Source organism: Zosterops lateralis, assembly GCF_965231275.1.
Source record: "Zosterops lateralis genome assembly, chromosome: 1".
NCBI lineage: Eukaryota > Metazoa > Chordata > Aves > Passeriformes > Zosteropidae > Zosterops > Zosterops lateralis.
The window spans coordinates 79,094,227-79,115,998 of NC_139762.1; the positions used below are offsets into that span (position 1 = coordinate 79,094,227).

Consider the following 21,772-nt stretch of genomic DNA (forward strand, 5'->3'; position numbering starts at 1 on the left):
TACATTGCTTTGAAACTAATGTCAGAATTTCTATAGAAGTGTAGCTATAGGATGGACTCTCTGTACATTTCTTTTCAGCTTGTGAACCAGAAATGTAGGGTATCCCTCTATGGCTAAAGAAAAGGATCTTTCATTCTTTTGTGTGGAAGTAATTCTATGATTTCAATTTGAAAACCATGCTTGTGATTGTTACATAGGAAACTTAATGCAAACATTTTATGTCACTTGCAACATGCAAAGATACATTAGTTGGGGCTTGATCAGAGCAAACTTGAAATTTTGTGTTAAAAGTGAGAAATGTTTCCAAGAGCAATGGAAGTTATGCAGCATTCAGGTGAGAATAAATTGTTCTATGAGTGCTGAGTTCTAAAAAAGGGTCCCCTCTACTCCCACGATTTTTTATCCCTAGATTTTACCAAATGTGCTTATTCCTTGCTGTACCCTTTTATTCTGAAGCAAATAAGCTGAGGGTTAGGTGACAAAATCATGTTATACTCTTCATTAGGTCTTTCAAACATATGTTTCATATTTCATTGGGTTGTATGTATAATATTTTCTTATATAAAACCTGATTATTTTACAGGTCACTAATGAGATAGTTAGGCAACTGATGGAACAGAAAGGACTGTATAACCTGGAAAAACCTGGTGAATTTACCAACATTGTGGACATTCAGTTTTTGGCTGCCATGATCCACCCTGGGGGAGGTCGCAATGACATTCCACAGAGGCTGAAGAGACAATTCTCGGTGTTCAATTGTACTCTGCCTTCTAATTCTTCCATTGACAAAATTTTTGGTAAAGGGAAACTAGCTTTGTATCTATCCTATTTTTTAAAATAGTAGTTGATTTTTCCTTATCCTTATATTTATAGACATTATTGTTAGAATGGGGGCTTAATTCCCCTCTGATTTGTTTACCAGCACATTTTCCTTCAGTAATCACTCCCCACCTGCAACACCATCAATCTGTAAGTTTTTCAGGTCCAGTCACATCTCTGAAACTCTTGGTATGCTCAGAATTAATAAGAATGATATGAAGGTCTCGTTTTAGTGACAATGCTGGATAGTTGCTCAGGTGCTGCTGCTGCTAAGAATGGGTGACCAAAGACTAGACTTTCACAAAGGATGAGATCATACTGATTTCAGCAGGAGATTAGTATTCAAGGCCAGTAGAAATTATTTTGGGAGAAAAAGAACATTTTAATGTGAAGTTAATTAAAAGCTAAGTAACCATTGAGCTGGTGGCAGAATGGTGTTAAGAATGGCTGAATCAAAATCTGAATAGACACTGGAAAGCCAACAAATTTGAAAAGGTTTTGGGGACTGGAAAAAAAAGAAACAGAAACACCAGATGGTCATTGCTCTTCGTGTTGGGCTAATGTGTCCTCCATTTGACAAACTTTTTTTCCACAGGTGTAATTGGAGAAGGGCATTACTGTAGTGAGCGGGGATTTTCAGATGATGTGAAGAAAACAGTAGCCAAATTGGTTCCATTGACACGCAGACTGTGGCAGATTACCAAGCTAAAAATGTTGCCCACACCAGCCAAGTTTCATTATGTTTTTAACCTTCGAGACCTCTCCAGGATCTGGCAAGGAATGCTGAACACTACATCAGAAGTGATCAATGAACCACAGGTAAGTGCAGCATATCAGTGACCTTATTATAATTACTGTAGGAAAGAGGATGAAGAGTCTCTCTTGGCACTTGAATTTGCTTTAAAAAAATCCAACTTTAGTGGGTTTCTTGAAGCAAAGGTGTTTTAGTCCACCTTTTATAGTACCAACTGAAATGACAGCTTTGTTTCAGAATGATAACAAAACCCACTTCTTTTGTCACAACAGTTTGCTTTTGTCTGCTTTTCCTATTACTGAAAAATGCCTGTTTATCTGAAAAAAGTGAAAAAATAAGTTAAAAGCAATGAACTTACTTTAACCTAATAAAAATGCTTGTATATTGATTAAAAAAATTGAATAGTTCCTCCTCTCCATTACTGTCTTGAGATTTTCAGTCACTACCTAATTTCTGTCTAACAAATGAATTCTGGCTTTTGGTTTAAAAGGAAGAAGTAGTAACAAGTATTAGAAATATTTTTTTTTTCCATTATCCAGCTTTCTTCCAGTAAAACATAGTTTCTTTTCTAATTTTTTTTAAGGAAAAGTCATCTAGAATTTTAAGATCTGAAACATGTAGTGCTGGAAAAGCAATGTTTATGGTAAACATGGAAAATTTGTTAAATATTTAGGTTGTATAATTGCTTCACATACAATGCACATCTCTGTTTATTGAATAAGCTTCTGAATTCTATTGCATCTAAAATTTAAACTTCAGAATGGATTTTAATTTCTACATCTAAAAAATATTGAGCACTTAGATTATAATACACACACACACACACACACACTCAGTTAATGTCTTTGGAAGTGTAAAAACCAATTGATTGAAACGCTATTATATAAATTTACATATTAGTTCTGAGACCTGACATAGTATGTGTCATTTGTACACATACTGTAGGCTGGACAAAAGATCTTTGAGGAGTACCTGGATTTTTTTCTATTACTGTATAATAACAGTATAGGATTAAAAGCAGTGCTGCTAGTATTAACAGCCTGACAAGTTCTCTCCCTCTTCATCCTATGACCAAACTGAGGGACTTAAAAGGTATATTGAATTTGGAGAAGAGATAATATAAACACTTAAACATTTTTCTTTGTTTTTATTTTCTAACTACTTTGGCTGTGTCATTGGGAGTGATATCTGTGCTTGGCATGAAATTATTCATGCCACGATGCTTACATTTTTCACCCATCTTCTATTTAGCGACCAGTTAGAAAAGTGGTTTATAAATACATAAGCATGTTAACTGGTATGGATATGGTTTTATGGCTGGAGAAATAAAATCTTCATATACCTCACTTTGGAATGCTAGATTAAGGCTCCTTTCATAGTTAACTGAATATAATCTTAAATTGCTATTGGGCAGAATAAGAAGCTCAAGGTCTCTCTTCTGAAGAACCCCCAAAATAGTATTTATTTTCTAATATTAATGTTATTTTTAAGTAAAGAAATGAAGGCCAAGCTTTAAAGTTTGTATAGTTTCTTCACAAGCCAAGTGAGTTCCTCAGTACAAGAGAGCCATGGAGCTCCTGGAACGTATCTGGCAGAGAGCTACAAAGACAGTTAAGGGACAGGAGCACCTCTTTCAAGAGGAGAGGCTGAGGGAGCTGAGGCTGTTCAGCCTCAAAATGAGAAGTCTGAGGGGGGACCTCATCAGTGTCTGCCAGTACCTGAAGGGAGAGTGTCAGGAGGACAGAGCCAGACTCTGCTCGGTGGGGACAAGCAATCAGACAAGAGGCAGAAATGGATTCACAGGAATTTCCATCTGAACATGAGCAAGAACTTTACTGGGAAGGTGATGGAGGTTGCCCAGAGAGATTCTGGAGTCTCCCTCACTGGAGATATTCGAGAACCATCTGGATGCAATTCTGTGCCACATGCTCCACGTGCTCTAAGATGACCCTGCTCAAGCAGGGAAGTTGGATGAGATGATCCACTGTGGTCCCTTCCAACCTGACCCATTCTCCTTCTGTGATTCTGTGAAATGCCTTTTTTTTTTTTTTTTTTTTTTTTTTTTTCCTGTTATGTAGGTGCTGATAAGACTGTGGAAGCACGAATGTAAGTGTGTTATTGCTGATCGTTTCACAACCTCAGAAGATGTTAATTGGTTTCACACAGCTGTGGCAAAACTCATTGAGGAGGAATTTGAAGATTCAAAAGCTTTGCTGAATCATGAAACAGATGCACTCTTTGTTGACTTCTTAAGGGATGCACCTGCAAGCACTGGTAAATACTGACTCTAATAATCGTAGAAATTACAAGAATAGCAAGGGGATATGGTAATCATAGATACTAAGAAAAATGTGTTGTAAAAATTCACACTAAGTTTATGCATCAAAAGTCTCTGTTTTGTCCAGGGGCTTTGAAGGTAGTCTGGATTACCAGCTGTGGCACATTTTTATCTTAATGGGATTTCTAAGTCTATATTGATGTCCTGTATTGATAGGAGACCTTGCTTTCATTTAGAGTGGTGTGGCAGAAAGACAGAACTGCCAAATATTGAGCATGAATCTTTATTATTCAAAAATGATGAAGTTATTGTGTTATGAATGACTTGAAATGGTGGGGTTGCAGTACTAGATAAAGGATAGCAATGTAGGTAACATGTTCTAGAAATCTGATTTAAAAAATACCATCTCTGGGCTAATCTAATACTCTTTAGGAAATAACTTTACATGATTTTGTAACAAATACCTAGTAATTCAAATCTTCCTGAATGCTAATTAAACTTCCTTAAAAACCCATATGACTTATAGCAATACATTTCTGCCTTTCAAAAAGAACCATGGTGACATTGACCTCACTTAATGACCTGGGAATATTTGTCAGTTGTTGAAAAAAGAACAGAAAACATTTGTTTGTGTTTAGGGGAAGGTCATTGGAGGATTCAATTCTCTATGTTGGTATCCCTGCAATGATGGAGAGAGGAGGCAGTAAGAGACTGGCATGAACTGCCAATGCTGTTTGAACCTTTCCTTGAATAACTGAAGTAGACAGAAGGCAGTGACAAAAGGAGAATAAAGCATAGAGTGTATTTCATTGGAAGGAATCAAATGGAAGTGAAAGTGAGCTGGTGTAAGAAAAGAAATAATTACATCCTTAAATCACTTGCTAAACTTGATCAGTGTAGAGAAGACTGAAATCTAAGTCAGAATGCATACTGAGAGGGTGAAGAGTGATCTTTAATGTGAAGTTTCAAGTCCACACTAGAAACCATCATGTTGAACTGAAAAATAAATGTAAAATGATAAATGTATTTCTCAAAATTATTTGCCTTCCTGGTGACAGATTAAATGTACCTGTCCTGTAATGTGGTTTTTAGCATGGAACTTCATCTAAATGCAAAGCAGGAGACTCTCAAATAGAAAGGCTGTATTTTGCCCTCAACAGATTTGAGGACCTAACCTAAATCCTGAGCCTTGAGAACCCCCTTTCTGTTTTTGGCTTTAAATGAAACGAATTGCAAGCATAATTTTGTTTTATTTGTCCCTATAATTTAGTCTTTCCCATTATGGTGGAAATGTAAGAGCAGGACCTTGATTTTTGAGCTCTTAAATATATAAAAAATTACATCTGACATTGACTTCAAAGAACCCTATGCTCAGATTAGTAATATGTTTACTAGTACTACATCATCTTTTTGTCTCTGGGTTGTAAAAGCACAATATGTTTGTCCCTGAGATAAATACATGATGACTTAGATCTTAGTCAACTTTTAGATCTTAGCTTCAAAGGAGTTGTTAGTGGTGCTAGTGATCACAAGACCCTCTACCTATTCAAAGGTGTTTTTATCAGTTGGTTTTGACATTGTTATTTAGTGCTTGTGATTATGAATCTTCAGACTGAACAAGACTTTAAAATAATGTCTTTTGTTAGCTGCCTCTCTAAATAGTGGAAAAGTCTGCCCTTTCTTACTTTTTGTACGTGATTATAGTGTCCTTGGACATTATTAATAAAACTGTAGGAACAGAATTAAGATGATATAATTATTTTAAATGTTTCAAAACTATGAAAATATCTCTGCAGTTTAACTACTTGATGTATTTCTTATTAGTTTCTTATCAGCTGCTAAGTTGTTTAAATGTCTTACTCAATTTTTAAGAAATTTATTTCCACCTGGAATACTCCTTTTGTTTAACCAGTGCATTTACAGGTTGAAATAAGAAGTCAATTGATTTAATTAGGTTTTAATCTAGAGGAGTGTTCATATGAAGAAGCAATATAGAGCTAAAAATTCTGAAATTAAGGTGACTTCAAGCAAACAAACCCAATATAAAGAACAGCTGAAAGAGAATTATAAATCCCTGTATTTTGAGAGAATAGGTTTTGTGGTAAAATGTGCTTTTCTTAAACTATATTTTTATATATGTATTTTGGGTTTTATTTTTGTTATTGTTTTTCTGTTTTTTATTTTTTTTTTCTTTTGAAATAGCATGAGTATTAGAATGGTGCAATAGAAACGAAATTGAGAAAAAAAAATGAAAAAAGAAAAAAGTTACAGACACTATTCTAAATGCAGTAGAGTTGGGTTGGAAAAGACACCTTCCTGTCCCTTGCCTTTACACTGGCTTCTAGTGCTTTACCAAGCCTTAGGGAAATACTTATTTTACTGGAATGACTTATTTAACTGATTTTAATTCTACCAATTGGAGATAATGTTCTGAATTATATATTTCTTCATCAGGTTGGAAGAGGCTTAGCAAAACTGATTGATCTAGGATAACTGGAAAAATACATCCTTTAGCATATATAGATCAGGAAATCCTGAAACTAATTGAGCTAAATGTGTGTAAATAATCAAAATTGTACTAGTATTTTACTGTGATTAATGGTGATCACTGGCTCAAAGTTGAATTGGAGACCAGTAACTAATGGTGTATCCCAGGGGTCAACACAGGGTTGAGTCATCCTCAACATTGTCCTTAGTGGTCTGGATGATGGTGCAGTGTGCACCCTCAAGCCAGTTCCCAGATGACACAAAACTAGGAGGAGTGGTTGATACGCCAGAGGTTGTGCTGCCTACCTGATGGACCTTAACAAGAACTCCATAAGGTTTACCAAAGGGAAGTGAAAGGTCCTGGACCTGCGGAGGAAAGGTCCCACGCTCCAATATATACTGGTGGTCACCCATCTGCAAGTCAGCTTTGCAGAAATGGACCTGGAGGTGCTGGTTGGCACCACCCTGAACACGAATGAACGCTTGCAGGAAGAAAAAATAGTGACATCCTGAGCTACATTAGAAGAAATGTAGCCAGCAGGCCAAGGAAAGTACTCCTTTCTCTTTTTTCAGCACTAGTAAGGCCACACTTGGAGTGCTGTGTCCAGGTCTGGGTTCCTCAATGCAAGGAAAACATAAATATACTGGAAAAATCAATTGAAGAACTTGAACATCAGTAGTCACTTTTTTTTTTTTTTTTTTTTTTTTTTTTTTTTTTTACTGTGACAGTCTGGTACAGGTTGTCCAGACATGTTGTGGAGTCTGTGTCTTTGTAGGTATTCATAAGCCACCTGTTCATGGTCTTGGGGAACCAGCTCTATTTTGAGCCCATTTGAATAGGGATTGGACCAGATGACCTTCAGAGGTCCCTGCCAATCTCAACTTTTCTGTAATTTTATTTGCTGTAAGAATTCTTATGAATGAAGGCATGTCACATTTCAGCATGATTAAGGTATGAATGAAAAGATGAGGCAGCAGCACTATTACTTCCTTTTTTTCAGAGTTTACTTGTGCCTTTCATGTCACCTAAGCAAACAAATGTGTGTTAATTCACAGTGAATATATATTTTTTTTATTGTGGCAGTTATTAATTTCAAGGGTATTTTCTTTTAGTGCAATTATTTAACCAATTTAGACTTGTTTTTTTTTTTACAGAAAAGATCATTTGCGATTTTTAACTGCAGTATTTTATTTACCTTCATTCTCTGGTGCTACTTTTTTTCTCTAGCACCTAATGAAGTATCATTTTTCATCATTCAATTTTCCAATATAGAGAAAGAAGGCTATTTAGGTTTTTTCCCTCATTTTGTCTTTAAAATTTGTATAGAAATTACCATTTCTTGCAGGCAGGGTGTACTCAGCACTCTCATATGTACATCTAATATATAATATTATGTATAATAAACCTGTTTCTGGGTGGTGAAACTTCTAGATTTCTTCACTTACTTATCCTCTCATTGAACCTTTGTCAATTATTTAAACTGCTAAGGTTTTATTACTTGCTTTTTGTTCTAGATGAAAAACCAGAGGATGTTAATTTAGATATTCCCAAAATCTATGAACCAATCTCCTCATTTCATCAGCTACGGAATCGTTTAAATAAGTTTTTACATATATACAATGAGAATGTTCGTGGTACTGGAATGGACATGGTTTTCTTTGAGGATGCTATGGTTCATTTAGTCAAGGTACAGTCTTGCTGGACTGACATTTGTTATTGTTCACTTGCTCACATCTCCTTTGAGCAAGAGGTATGCATGAATGCATGAATCAAGGCAAATGGCTTCTCAAACTGCAGCAACTAATTTATTGCTAGCAAATATTTGATCTGTCACTCTATGGCTAGGTATTAAAACCTTTTAAAAACTTTTCAGAAAATGCACCAGATGGAACTCTTCTTTTATACCTGTCTTTTATGTTTGGTGGGATCATGGCGCTAGCTATTCTAATTCTATTTCAACCTTCCTTCTTCTTAATTCTTCTGGGAGCCCTTTCTGTCTTTGGAATGAGTCAAATGAAATTCAGCTTAAGGCATAATTGGTTGCTTCTGAAGGAGTACGCACAGCCGAGTAGGAACTAATGTAGTCCAAAATTCTTTTGTAGATCCACAGTATGTTCACTACTTTTAAAGTTCTTTTGAATATGGATTGGAACTGACCATAACTTTTAGCACAGCACAGCTTGATGTGATTGTTCACACAGAATAGGCCTCATACAAAGGAGAGCCTTTTTCTTTTTTTTTTTTTTTTTTACACTAGAACCCCTATTGTCTCGGTTGAATGACCTCAGTTGAGGTTTTCAGTATTTCTCATAATCAATTATTAAGAACTGAATATTTAATTGCATCATCCCCCCCAATATAATATTAAATATAAAATATATATATATATATAGTTGACAAATGCATTGCATCTGCAGTTCTCAAGATTTTGGGGTGAATTCTTGTTATTTCACAAAATTAGTCCCTTTCTTTCTAAGGTTCACTGCAAAATCAATGACGTTCTGCTATGTATTTATTTAGGACAATTGTAAATAATTATCACACTAACCAATAGGTTTCTCATTTATTCCTAGGGGGAAAAAGTATATAAGTTTAGGATGTAGTAATTTTTTTTTTCGTCACTGAACAGCCACCTGTCATCAGGAACATCTTCTTTGGGTAGCTAGATGGGAAATACCTGAAATATTTTATTAGTCTTTGCTTGGGTAAAATGAATAGGTAGTGTTCCTATGATTCTAAATTCTTGAAAACAGGAACAACTCTGTAGACCTGAGACAGCTTCTAAGAGAAAGTAAGATAGGCACAGCTGAGATAATGCCTAATCTGAGCTGACGTAATATGATTTGAGTGAGTTAAAGCTGGGGGATATCTTAAATAGAGAACAAAGTTTCCAATTAACAGCTTGTGTGCCTCTACCTGGAAATGATCAGTGATATTGCAAGGGTGTTGTGCAAATTAAATTTTATTTCTCTGGCTAAATAATAAAGAAGCTTAGAATAAGCCTTCATACTTGATTTTATCTTTCTTATCAAACATTAAGCTATGGAAAATAACAAATACATTACACTAAGTATGTAAAATAAATAGGTTTACAATGAGAGGAAATGGACATGACTGTTTTTAATAGCTTGGAAAGAAATTACTCAGGAAAGGGAAGTAAATAAGTATCCCAGGTTGCTTATTGACACAATAGAATTCTGGAGTCATCAGAGAACTGTTCAAGATAATGAAGACAACAGAAGCCAATCCTGTGCATCATTGCTTGTACGGAGGAGACCAGCTGCTAACCAGCTGGCTGGTATTATTGTATCTTTGAGAGGGAATTGGCTCTGTGCTGCTCTGGATATTAATGTAGGCTCCTCTGGGTACAATGAGGGTCTGTCTGCTTGCAACTGATGGCCTGTGGAGAAAGTTTATCTCCTGTACTTAAAGACATGTTTTCTCAGCATCAGGTAACATCTACCTGCATCCATGCTTCATGGCATTGTATTTTGGCTGTGGGCAGTGGGACAAGTGCTGTATGCAATTCACAGTTACTGCTGAAATTTTTTTTTTGCTCTGAATTCTAAAGGGTCTGTTTGCCTACATTTTACAGTCCTGACCTGAAGGGAAATTTGGAGCAGTAGGAAGTTACTGTCTTTTGATTTAAAAGATAAATAATGAAATGGGAAAGAAATGTAGATCTAATTGGGAGATGTGATCAAATATTTGTACTTGATACAGTACATTTTTACAGTCAAGTAAATGAGAAGCGTAACAAGTTTCATTATAAAGGCAGTATTATTACCTGCTGCAGAGAATACTGAAGAGACTTTGTCCAGAATTTAACATGCCTGGGACATCCTGTCTTCTGGGTCACAATGGAAGGACCTGGTGAGATGAGTCTTACCAAAGTTATCCAGAGGTCATGGTACTGGAGAAATTATTATTTCCTTCCCAATTTTGATAATCCCTCATGCTGTGATAGCACATCACTAAGAAATCACAGCTGAGATTTACTTGTACTATGTGGGAGATGTAATTCTACTGATAACTGAACATACACAGTGATGAAATCAAATGGTTTCTACACTATTTGACAGGCCAACAGTAAATACTGCAAAGTACAAATGTCCACAGAAAATAGTAATATAGAATCCCTTAATTAAACCTTAAAATTTTCATTTGTTCTTAATTTCTAATATAACTTTATTAATGCAGTAGCATAGAATTCTGGATGTGTACAATTATACACATTGTAGCAATAAATGACTGGTATATTACACAGATTTCTCGTGTGATTCGCACTCCTCGTGGAAATGCTCTCCTAGTTGGAGTTGGTGGCTCAGGAAAGCAGAGCTTGACAAGACTGGCATCCTTCATAGCTGGCTATGACACATTCCAGATAATGTTGACAAGGTGAGGATTACCTGAAATTTAACTAAGTAAGTACTTTATGTTTTAACTATTCCTTTAAATAACACAGGCTCGCATTCTCTGCTTAACATAATCTGCTCACCATCACATAGCGTGGAAGGGCATGAAAATCCCTTGAAACTTACTAGATTTGCTTGGTTTTCTACAATAATTGTGACCTTTTTCTATCTTTGGAGTAGGAAATTATTTTGTTTCTTTCACAGAATGAGAAAGAAGATTGGCAGTGTCAAGTTTGAGTCTTTACACAGTACATTAAGTGGTACTGAAAATATTTGCAGGTAGTTATCTATCCAAAAGGCCTTTATGAATTCATCCCGTAATATTTAAAATGCTGTCATCTGAGGAGGTCGAATCTTTATCCCTGCCCTCTAATTTGGTAGATTTTACATGTTTTGACAACCTTTTCCAAGTACATTTTTGCCTTATTTCATGTTGTTCAACCCAATATGGTTTCTTCTGAAATAGCTCACAAAAGATAAAAAATAAATTATAAATCATTCTCTGAATGCCTTGGAATGAATATCTCCCCAGCTGTCTGTAGGACTAGTCAATTTTTGCACTCAAATAAGATGTCATTTTAGAGAAGTTAAACTGTTTTAAATCCTTTGCAGGTCTGTTGTCTGCAGAAGAAATTGTAGATTCACATGTGGGAAGGTCCCTTGGTGTGGGTCTCCTCAGAGGATCTATCTGGAATAAGCACCTTTCTGCCTTAAGTTCCAAGACATTGTTTCTAACTTGAATTTGCTTGGGTTTTTTTTCCCTTTTAGACAGAAGACTTCTTTTTAAAAGAATGAGTGTTTGTTCAACTAACTTTTTTCTTTCTTTTGTAGATCATACAACACTTTAAACTTGATGGAAGATCTGAAACTCTTATACAGAACAGCAGGACTGCAAGGCAAAGGCACCTGTTTTCTTTTTACAGACAATGAGATCAAAGATGAGTCTTTCTTGGAATACTTGAACAATGTTTTGTCTTCAGGAGAGGTAAGACACCTTCTCACAATCAGTTTTCTGCTTTTTAAAATTTATAATTCTGAAGTAAAATAACAGAATTTGTTTGAAGATTTTGTTACAGGTCAAAGAGTACACTTTCAAAAACTAGATCTCAAGTGCTTTTTGTCATTAGAATATTATTAAAAATGAATGCAGTCTACAAAATTGACAAAATTCTAGGTTAGAGTGAGTGAAGCTATCTCAGGGGACATGAGAACAGCTTTAAAGAAATAAAATTGAGAACTGGGAAATATTACTGATGTTTTAAAAAGTTGTCTGTTAAATTAACTATTAGTTTACAGTTAGTTTTCGTATGGTAAATTTATATTCAGAATGGATGAGATGGATCTTCTTGATTTTCTTGACTTATTTATTATTTCAGGGTTATGTTTCTGAGTAATTGCTACTAGTTATTGAACTATAAAGAGGCAGAATCAAAGCCATTGAAGGGTGGTATTCAAATTTTTAGAGCAAGTTAGATTTCAGTCTGTTTAATGGAATCCCTTAATTAAAACCTGCGTAAAAGGAGTTGGTAGGTACTAATAACTTCAGTGGAAAAGATGTATGTCCCTTCCTACAATGCTGTGTATTAAAAGAACCTTGTGCTATATCCTGTATTTTGGATCATCTCAAAAAGCATGAAAAATCTTCCTTCTTCCCAAAGGTGTCAAACTTATTTGCACGTGATGAAGTAGATGAGATCATTAGTGACCTCATTCCCCCCTTCAAAAAGGAACATCCACGAAGACCTCCAACCAGTGAAGCTCTGTATGACTATTTCATGACCAGAGTCCATCAGAACCTTCATGTAGTTCTTTGCTTTTCACCTGTGGGTGAAAAATTCCGAAATAGAGCCCTGAAGTTCCCTGCTCTCATTTCTGGATGCACTATAGATTGGTTCAGCCAATGGCCTAAGGATGCTCTGGTGGCAGGTATGTGTAGGTTTTATTGTTGCAGACACATAATTTTCTAATTGGTGATACAGCTGTTTTAATTGTTTTGAATTTTGCCAAAAGAAACTTACTGGATTCTAAAATTTGACGTAGATATTTTCTTCTTTAAAGCCTGTTGTATTAAACTGTTGAAATATTTCTGACAGAGGAATGGTTTTGAACACAGTTTGAAAAAAAATTCCCCGTGAAGATGTCTTAAAAGCATTTGTAAAGAAGGCAAAGATGCTACTAAAGAAAGAGATTATTTGTGAATGTGTCTGTGATAGGGCATACAGAGGAAGGCTGTGATTACCCAGTCCCTGGTAGGTAGCAGCTAGGTTCAAAGTCCAAAAGCAGTTTGCACACTTTGGAGATGAAAGCGTGCCAGATCTTTGGCTATACTTTTTACTGACAAGTGTGGAATAATATTCAGAATCTGATGGTGAAGAATAAAGAAGACTGGGTTTTTCAGAAGCTGGGGGAAAGCCAAGATAATACATGCTGACTTGTTTTATAGTGGCTTGTTTATAAGCTAAGATGTTTTCATAAATATTTACTCACATTTAGGCTTTCTTTCTTTCCTAAGTATCTGAACACTTCCTGTCCTCATTTGATATGGACTGCACTGCTGATACAAAGAAGGAAATTGTGCAGTGTATGGGCTCATTCCAGGATGGAGTGGCAGAAAAGTGTTCTGATTACTTTCAAAGATACAGACGTTCTACACATGTGACTCCCAAATCCTACCTGACCTTTATTCAGGGATATAAAACCACATACAAAGAAAAGCAGGCTGAAGTGCAAACATTATCAAACAGGTAAACTACTCAGGTTATGTCTGTTTTTCTGTAGTTTTCTTCCCTAGTAGGTCTATTGTGATACGCTTTATTTCAATGCATGGCTCATCTCCTTGCACAGCAAAAAAAAGTATTTTTAACTCCTAAAATTATGTTAAGATGTAACTTATTCAAATATTGTAGTTGCTCTTGTCACATAAGCTAAAGACTATATATATTTGGAGTAGGGAAGTGGGAGGGAAAGAGTAGTGGTGCACAAAAAATAAAGGTAGAGGGAATATGAGGTGAACATAAATGATACCCATGTGTTTTTAAACAGTAAAAGAAGACATCTACATGCAATTTTATAATATATAGATAATAGAATTTAATTTGCTAGGGAGCAACTTTTGTTTTCTTGCTGAAAACTTGTAACCTCCTGTTATGAACATGTAAAGAATATCCTTAGTGTTTTTTTGAACACAGAGCCTCACTTAGACTCTTGAGCTTTTAACTTGTAGATTATGAAAGTGGTTTTTATATACTTATTCCTATTTTCAGATGCTTTATTAATGGTATCTATTTGCAGATATATCTTCATGTCAGGAAAATCCAACTATAATGTAAAATTGGCAATTAATGTAACAGTTGGAATCACCCTTAAGAAAAACTGCTTTCTCAGTTTTGAAATATTGTCAAAAAGAGCTGGAAACCTTAAAGAAAGTCTTAAACTCGTTTATTTCACTTTAAAACATTCTTTGTCTTCAAGGTCAAATTGAGTTTAAAACCTCTACTTATGTTAGGAGTGAAGGCTTGTAAAACAGAAGAGTGTTGCCATGATTTCCACTTCAGATTTACCAAATTAGTTCATTAAGTCAAATTTCTTCCACTTAAACTTAGTTGCACTGTTGGAATTGCTTTGTTGGGGGTTACGCTTTGTTCAGCTGTCCAAATACTGCATAGCCGTTGCAATAGCAGCCTCTGTAGAGGCCCTTTAAACTCATCTGAAAAGTCCCAAGTGAAAAATTTTTGATAGAAAAAAGGCACTGTTGAAGGGGCATTTTAATACTGAATCAGAAAATTCTTACCTCAATACTATTTTTCTTTTACTCTCTTGTTTGGTCTTGGTTTCTTTTCAGTGTCCACTTCAAATAAGAAATATTGATTGGTTATAATGTTTAGAATTTTGGTAATCAGAAAATGCTTTCTACTGTGCAGGACTCAGTTCTTTGACTATTGGCTCAAGAGGGACTGTGACATTTATACAATCAACATGTAGGATTTTTATATAAAGACACACTGCTTGATTAGAAGTGGGTAAAATTTCAAGCCACAGTCTTAATCATTGTACTTTATTGTCTGCTTTACTGATTCTGAAGATATCAGAAAGATGAAAGTTCCTGTCCAAGTCTTATTTTTGGTATAAAATGTCTTTTGCAATTGTTCATTCTGATTGATGTGATTCATTCTATAGATGGAAAGTGGAGTGTAAATTGCATAGTGTACGAGATGTTTCTTATTTTGCTTTTTAACTTCAGAATAAATACTGGTCTGGAAAAATTGAAAGAGGCCTCTGAGTCAGTGGCTGCTCTAAGCAGAGAACTGGAGGTAAAAGAAAAGGAACTTCAAATTGCCAATGAAAAAGCTGACATGGTATGTACAGCCTTCAGAGTGTATTGCTGTTTGATTTTTTTCCTTTTATTCCTTCTATTTTGAAAAGATTAATAAATTAAAATTAAGTTAAAGTGTTGGAAGGAAAGGATCTTGGAGGAAATAATCTTATTTGAGTTTTCTGGAATTGGACAGGTATGATTTTACAACAAAAACTCTTTTAACTATGACGTGGGTTTTCTCACATTCTAGGTATTGAAAGAAGTTACTGTGAAAGCACAGGCTGCTGAGAATGTGAAGGGTGATGTCCAGAAAGTGAAAGACAAAGCCCAAGTTATTGTAGACACTATCACAGTTGACAAAGCCATTGCTGAAGAGAAGTTGGAAGCTGCCAAGCCTGCCTTGGAAGAGGCAGAAGCAGCCTTACAGGTTCGTACTTGGACTATGTATAACATTGCCACTAAGAAGGTGGATGTCTTTGAAATACAAAATTGTGGGTGCATTGCATAACTCTTCACTTGACAAAAAAATAAATATATGTATTTTGAGGCTTTTTAGGTTCAGTTTTGTTTTCCTAGTTTCAACCACCAAATAGTCAATTTTCAGAAAAAGGCAAGTTTTAACTTTGAACTGTAATTGATACAGCATGATCTACAGATTGATGTTAGACTAGTAACTGAAAATTGATACTGTTATTAAACAGTTTGTGTGCAATGAGTGAAGTGCTGTCCATGTAAAATCGGTTGTAATTCCGTCCATATCCAAACCTTCTTTTTTAATTTTTCACAAAGAAACTGCATTTTCAGTAAGTTTTCTGGTCCACTATTTTGTCTTCTAAAAAAAAATAAATCTTTTCTTAGGAGTTGTGGCATTATTAAGACTTAATTTCCTTCACCATGCTTTTCTTGTAGTTTTTTTTATAGAATGCCCATATATTTAAGATTTAAAAAGATTAATATTAGCTGATCTTGCATAATATCTATCTTTAAGTATGCTCAGCTTACTTTATAGGAGGATGTGCCTCAAGACATTTTGCTTTGAGCAGTAATAGTGGAATCTGAACTATACCTGTTAGTTGCTAGCAGGGACCTCATATCTCAAGAAACAGAAAAGTATGAAGAAAAATCCTGAAGGATAGACAAACCTCAAAGAGTTTCATGTAGATTTACTAGAAATTACACCTTTCCATTTGAGAGGGTTCTGGCAGTTGTGACAGTTAAAGACTGGCTTGAAGGAGTGGCATGATTAGCTTTGAAATCTAGTGTAGAAAAATTTTTATGGGTCTTCTGAATGTATAACTTCACTTTGAGTGAGAGATGTTTAACAGTCTCTGACTGCCATGATGCTTAAAGGACAGAGTGCAAAAATCTGCAAGAAGATTGATGAACTGACCTGGGAAGAGTGAAATAAGGGAGGTTTGTATTAGAAGACCCATATGTGTAGCCACAGGAAAAAAGGTTGAAGAACTAGCAACAACAAAACAACAAATCAGGTGGTGGGCAAGTATTCTGAAGAGTTAAAACATAAGCAATGTTAATTAGTCAGCATCTGCAGTATAAAGAGATCATCAGTATCCTGTGTCTGGACCTGTATCTTATTAAAACTTACTTTCTGCTTTTGACTGAAATGGCTGAACCAAAACAATACTGCTCTTCTTGAAATGTAGAGTGCTAATAAATAGAAACCTGATTTCAAGTAAAAGCAATGCTGACATTATTGTAAAACTTCTCAATGGGAAGAAGTATTTGGGTTGAATCTTGAAATTCTTGAATTTTCTATAATAAATTGCTTTGCCTATGTCTAAAAGGGAAATGCAAACCATCATACAAAAAGACTTAGAATGTGTACATATATTCTCAGCATTCATTCATACACTCCCTTAAGCAAGAATCTTCTCTGTATAGGTCTGCATCTTTCAAAAAATTAAAAAAATTAATCTCATAATCATTACAGATTTGCAAATTCGAGCTAGAGATTCTTATAGTAGTATTCTGCTTGCAGAGTAGATAAATGCTTACTAAAATATTTGATAAACAGAAAGGTCATTACCCAGATTAAAAAAAAAAATCTATTTCATTCCCTTTTTAACTTATTTTAAGAATGATAAATGCTACATTAAGATATGTACACAACATCTTATGAGCATTTCTAAATATATAGTGAGATTAGTTTTTTAAAGTTTGAGTAAGAATTGTCAAAGTTCAGTAAAACTTTGTTGCACTTTGCCCCATAATAAAAATAACACATTAAATGCACAACTTTAGATAAGGAAATAAATAAATTTAAATGTAAAAATTTTGCCACAATTTGTATGTTAGCAAAAAAGGCTGAACTGAATTTCCTAACAGTGACTAAGAAACACTGGGTAAAGTTTTCACACAGATATCTGGAAAAACTCGGGTGAATTATTTGGTGCACACTGAACCAAACAAGCAGCAAAATATTGAAGGGAAAAAAGGGCTGGCAGAGGGAAGGCAATCTGGATAGCCTGCAGTACTTTTAAATCCTTTTATTGAGGTATAGACACCAGTAATTAAAATCTGCCTTCATGAAGTGAGGCATGTGCTAGGGTAGAAGCAAGGTGTCATAACACTTGCAGTAATCTGTTGCTTACTGTTTGGGCTGTCATGTACTTGATCTGATTAAACTGCCTGTGAATAAGCAAAACTTCTGCTCAGAGCTGTGTCTGTTGTAGGAGCAGGTCTGCCCATCAGCAGATCCCATTGTTCTGTGGTTTTGTTGCTCTGGATGTGGTGCAGTAAGCACGACTACTCAAATGAATTCTCTAAGGAGTCATCTTCAGCAGACTTTTCTGATAAGTCTTTTCTGATTCATGATGTAGAGTTATGAGTTATAATGTTAGACTTGCACCCTAGGCATATTTAGCCTTAATAGGACATAGGTTTTTATACTTTATTATAATTTATTTTTCCTGCAGGCCTGCTTCTAAGCCAGGGATATTCCTGGTAAGATGTATAAGAGGCAAACATATATGTATACCAGGCCTTATCACTGGTTTCCTTAATTTGCCTTCATTTGCTGGATGTCAACAAAAAGTATTTCCTTTATAGACTCAGTGTCTGGTCAATATGTTTGCATTAAAAAAAACAAGTAAAATTTCAAGATATTTCTGGTTGGCTCTTTTTTATTGTCAAAACTGTTCATGGCAGGTTTGAGTTTTAAGGTGCTGCTGTGCAGCTGTTGTACTGAGGCTTCTTAGTAGTTGATAAGAATCAATAGCGAAAATCTGATTGGGGGGTCCTTCTAGCTTCATGCTTTTTAGAGGTAAAAATAACATAAATATTTTTCTCCCATTGATTAATACTGTTGGGGAGCTTATGCTCCATGTTTTATTAACTAAACAGTTACAGTAATTGCTTTGCCCTTTGTTTTGAATTCCTAGACAATAAAACCTGCAGATATTGCCACCGTCCGCACGCTGGGTCGGCCTCCTCACCTCATCATGCGCATCATGGACTGTGTGCTGCTGCTCTTCCAGCGTAAAGTCAACCACGTGAAAATTGATCAGGAGAAATGCTGTACTGTCCCATCGTGGCAAGAATCTCTGAAGCTGATGACAACAGGGAACTTCTTACAGAGCCTACAGGTTATTGTGCAACCTTTATTATTTTCTTTTAATAACATAAGAAAATAAGGGACAGTGTTTTCTCTGGTGTTCATAGGAGAGCAAACGTGCGAGGGAAATCACACAGTGTTAAGGACTTAAGAATAAAAAAGGAAATCTGAATTGTTAAGGGCTTAAGAATAAATATGTCAGAATGATATAAGCTTTAATCCTTCTTGCAAAATCATGTTATAAATCAATTGTAATTTTTCCTAAGTAAGGCAGTGAAATTGTTTTAGGTGACAAATGACTCAAAGCCTTAAGCATTTGGTTTGGATAGCCATTACTTATCAGTTGCATTAAAGCTGATAACAAATATCTTTTTTTCTGGTATTTAATTTTCATTAATTTTTGACATTGCACCTTGTGCACTGGCTTGCAAAAACATAGACTGTTATTAGGATGAACACAATCAGAATTTTTAAAAATTTGGGATTTTTTAGTTCACAGCATTTGTCTAGGGAAATGAAAAGACTAACTATCTCTTTAAAAAATCCCTTTTCATAACTAAAACCATTAATATGATTTATCTAGTTGGAATAAATGGTGTTTTCCTGCTCCACTGACTGTTATCATCCCTGATATCTGCATTTTGAGTTTACTTAATTTGTCACTGGTCTAGTAGGTGGCTTTAGCAGCTTTGTATAGTTGGTAGTGGCATGAATGTTTTTTATGTAGTATTCACATTTCATTTACTTGTAAAGATTTTTAATTTTCTAAAGGACTTTTAACATTTAATTTTGCTTGTGCTTAATTAAACCTATTTGTGCTTCAGGGAACAGCTATTTTTCAAATTTGCCTGGGAAAGGGTTTTGTTATACTTTGTAAATAAATTTGAGAGAGAAAATTTAGAGGTTTTCAGGAGGAAGAAAGAAAAATAGGCTTTTTCAAGAAAAGAGTAAAAATAAATTCTTTAAAAATTAAATACATTCCACTAATTAGACAAGGTAATTTAAGGGTAAGATAGCTAGCTTGCCCTTTGAAAGGAATGTCTCATAGAATGTATGTTTCTGAACCAGAGTTTAGCTCTTCATTTTCTTTTTGAAGGTCGTTAAAACTTATTCTGTCTTAAGCAAAATGAAATTTCAAGCAGGACCAGTGATGTTTTGCAATAATGATTAGATGTGTAACAGTAATAGCGAGTGTGACATAGCAAAGATCATAAATGAAGGCAAACTTTTTTTTCATTTCATAAGTATATGTTAGAATGGAATGACTTTGTAAAGTCTCAAAGATGTGTGGGAAAAATAACTTCATATTAGTTGTTTGTAAGTAATACTTGTGATCTTTGTAGTGCTCTGTGTTCTAAAATACATGCATATATAGTTTACACTTATTACATGTATTTTGTGTCTTGCACTTTTAAAATTTTTTTTCAGCAATTTCAGAAAGACACAATCAATGAAGAAGTGGTAGAACTTTTGAGCCCTTATTTTGAAATGGTGGACTACAACATTGAGACAGCTAAGAGAGTATGTGGGAATGTTGCTGGCCTTTGCTCATGGACCAAAGCTATGGCGGTATTTTTTTCCATCAACAAAGAAGTATTACCTTTAAAGGTATTTTTCTGTTAGTCAGTCAAAGACACCCTTTGCTCTTTCTCATCCTCACCTGTTTGCACTTGAGGATTTGATCTGTGGAAAACTTCATCTGCCTTCTTTGAACTGGTGCTTCCCTCTCCAGAAATTTATTATCTTGACCACTGTAATTCTACAATAAAATACATTTCAAATGTACTTCCACTTGAAAATTTTCAAAATTATGAAAGAAATGGTGTGGTTTTATGCTTCTGAACCCCTACTGAATGCAGTTAAAACATCTGTCATCTAATTAAATACACTACTGCAATTGCTACATTAATTTTGAATTAAGTAGAAAAAAGACTTGACATTTTGTTATTTTAATGTTCCAGATCTCAGTTCATAAGAAGATTGTACAGAGACTCTCCATCAGTGTTATGTAGAGAAAAAAACCAGGCCTAATTACTTAGAATTAAAGTCAGGAAGAACATGGTCAAGCATGTTTAACAGAAAATAGCTTGTATTATAATAGGGATGACTGAAAGGGGAGCAAGATTTGTGTTTCGACCTGGCATATTAGTTGGAACAATCAAGTAGACTTCTAGAGGCATCATTCTCTTCTGCAAGTTGTGTCAGACTAACTTTCGTGTCGCATAAAGAATGACTGGCATTCCCAGAAGTATTTGTAATTTTTTTTTTCTACTTGACATTAAGCAAACTGTTCAAGTGCAGCTATCTGAAATGAGAATTTGTTGTAACATTCAAATAAAAGGTTTTGCTGAGTGATGAAATCCATACCGAAGAGTTTCATTTGGAAATGTAGTGCAAGAAAACTCTCTGAAATACATTATACCAAATGCTTTGAAATTCTCTGTTTGTGAATACGCTTTTATGTTTTTATGCTCTGTAGGCTAATTTAGCAATTCAGGAGAAACGCCTAACCAGTGCTATGCTGGATCTGCAAAAAGCTCAAGAAGAACTCGGAGCCAAGCAAGAAGAATTAGATATTGTGCAGGCAGAATATGAAAATGCAATGAGAGAAAAACAGGTGAACTGCCCTTCACAGAAAAGAAGTTTCTACACTTGCTTTAAGGAGCACTTAACGTGTTCTTTCAATTTCACTGTGATTCCTTGAAAAGGATGTTGATGGACAGCAGATAAGATATAGATAGTATTTGAATACTGCCTCTTTACTTTCAGCCTCTCTCCTTTGCCTCTGATCCTCTACTCTCTTCCCTCCCACCCCCTCAAAAACTATTTTATTTGTATTCTTTGTTCAGTGCCTACTAGTGTAACTTCAAATTTCATGTATGCTATATATGTATAATGTATTTGAAATTCTGAGTAGGACTCCCCAGAATGAATAAGTATCAAGATTTTTACGTACTATTCAACAACTGCACCAAAATAAAAGTTAAGAACAGAAATATTAAAAAGAAATATTGTATCATGTTTCTGGGAGATGGTGATAGTTTTTCCTGATGTATTTTTTCCATCTCACTTTTCCTCCTTTGCATGGTGATAGAGATGTTTGAGAATATTTTTCTAACCTGTTATTTA

At 35.0% G+C, this 21,772-nt stretch overlaps 1 protein-coding gene across 1 annotated transcript in view; it reads left to right on the forward strand.

The window, feature by feature from the left end:
- The window catches only part of DNAH5 (dynein axonemal heavy chain 5), a gene marked incomplete at both ends in the record, with an annotated part of 118,624 nt that overhangs the window by 71,102 nt on the left and 25,750 nt on the right, over positions 1-21,772 (forward strand). Inside the window, 13 exons of the mRNA XM_083870670.1 lie at positions 584-797; positions 1,415-1,638; positions 3,652-3,847; positions 7,854-8,026; positions 10,607-10,737; positions 11,586-11,739; positions 12,413-12,680; positions 13,267-13,498; positions 14,995-15,109; positions 15,320-15,496; positions 18,471-18,674; positions 20,072-20,251; positions 21,123-21,260. Of these exons, the coding sequence (XP_083726796.1) occupies positions 584-797; positions 1,415-1,638; positions 3,652-3,847; positions 7,854-8,026; positions 10,607-10,737; positions 11,586-11,739; positions 12,413-12,680; positions 13,267-13,498; positions 14,995-15,109; positions 15,320-15,496; positions 18,471-18,674; positions 20,072-20,251; positions 21,123-21,260 (2,406 nt within the window). The remainder of the gene's footprint in view (positions 1-583; positions 798-1,414; positions 1,639-3,651; positions 3,848-7,853; positions 8,027-10,606; positions 10,738-11,585; positions 11,740-12,412; positions 12,681-13,266; positions 13,499-14,994; positions 15,110-15,319; positions 15,497-18,470; positions 18,675-20,071; positions 20,252-21,122; positions 21,261-21,772) is intronic.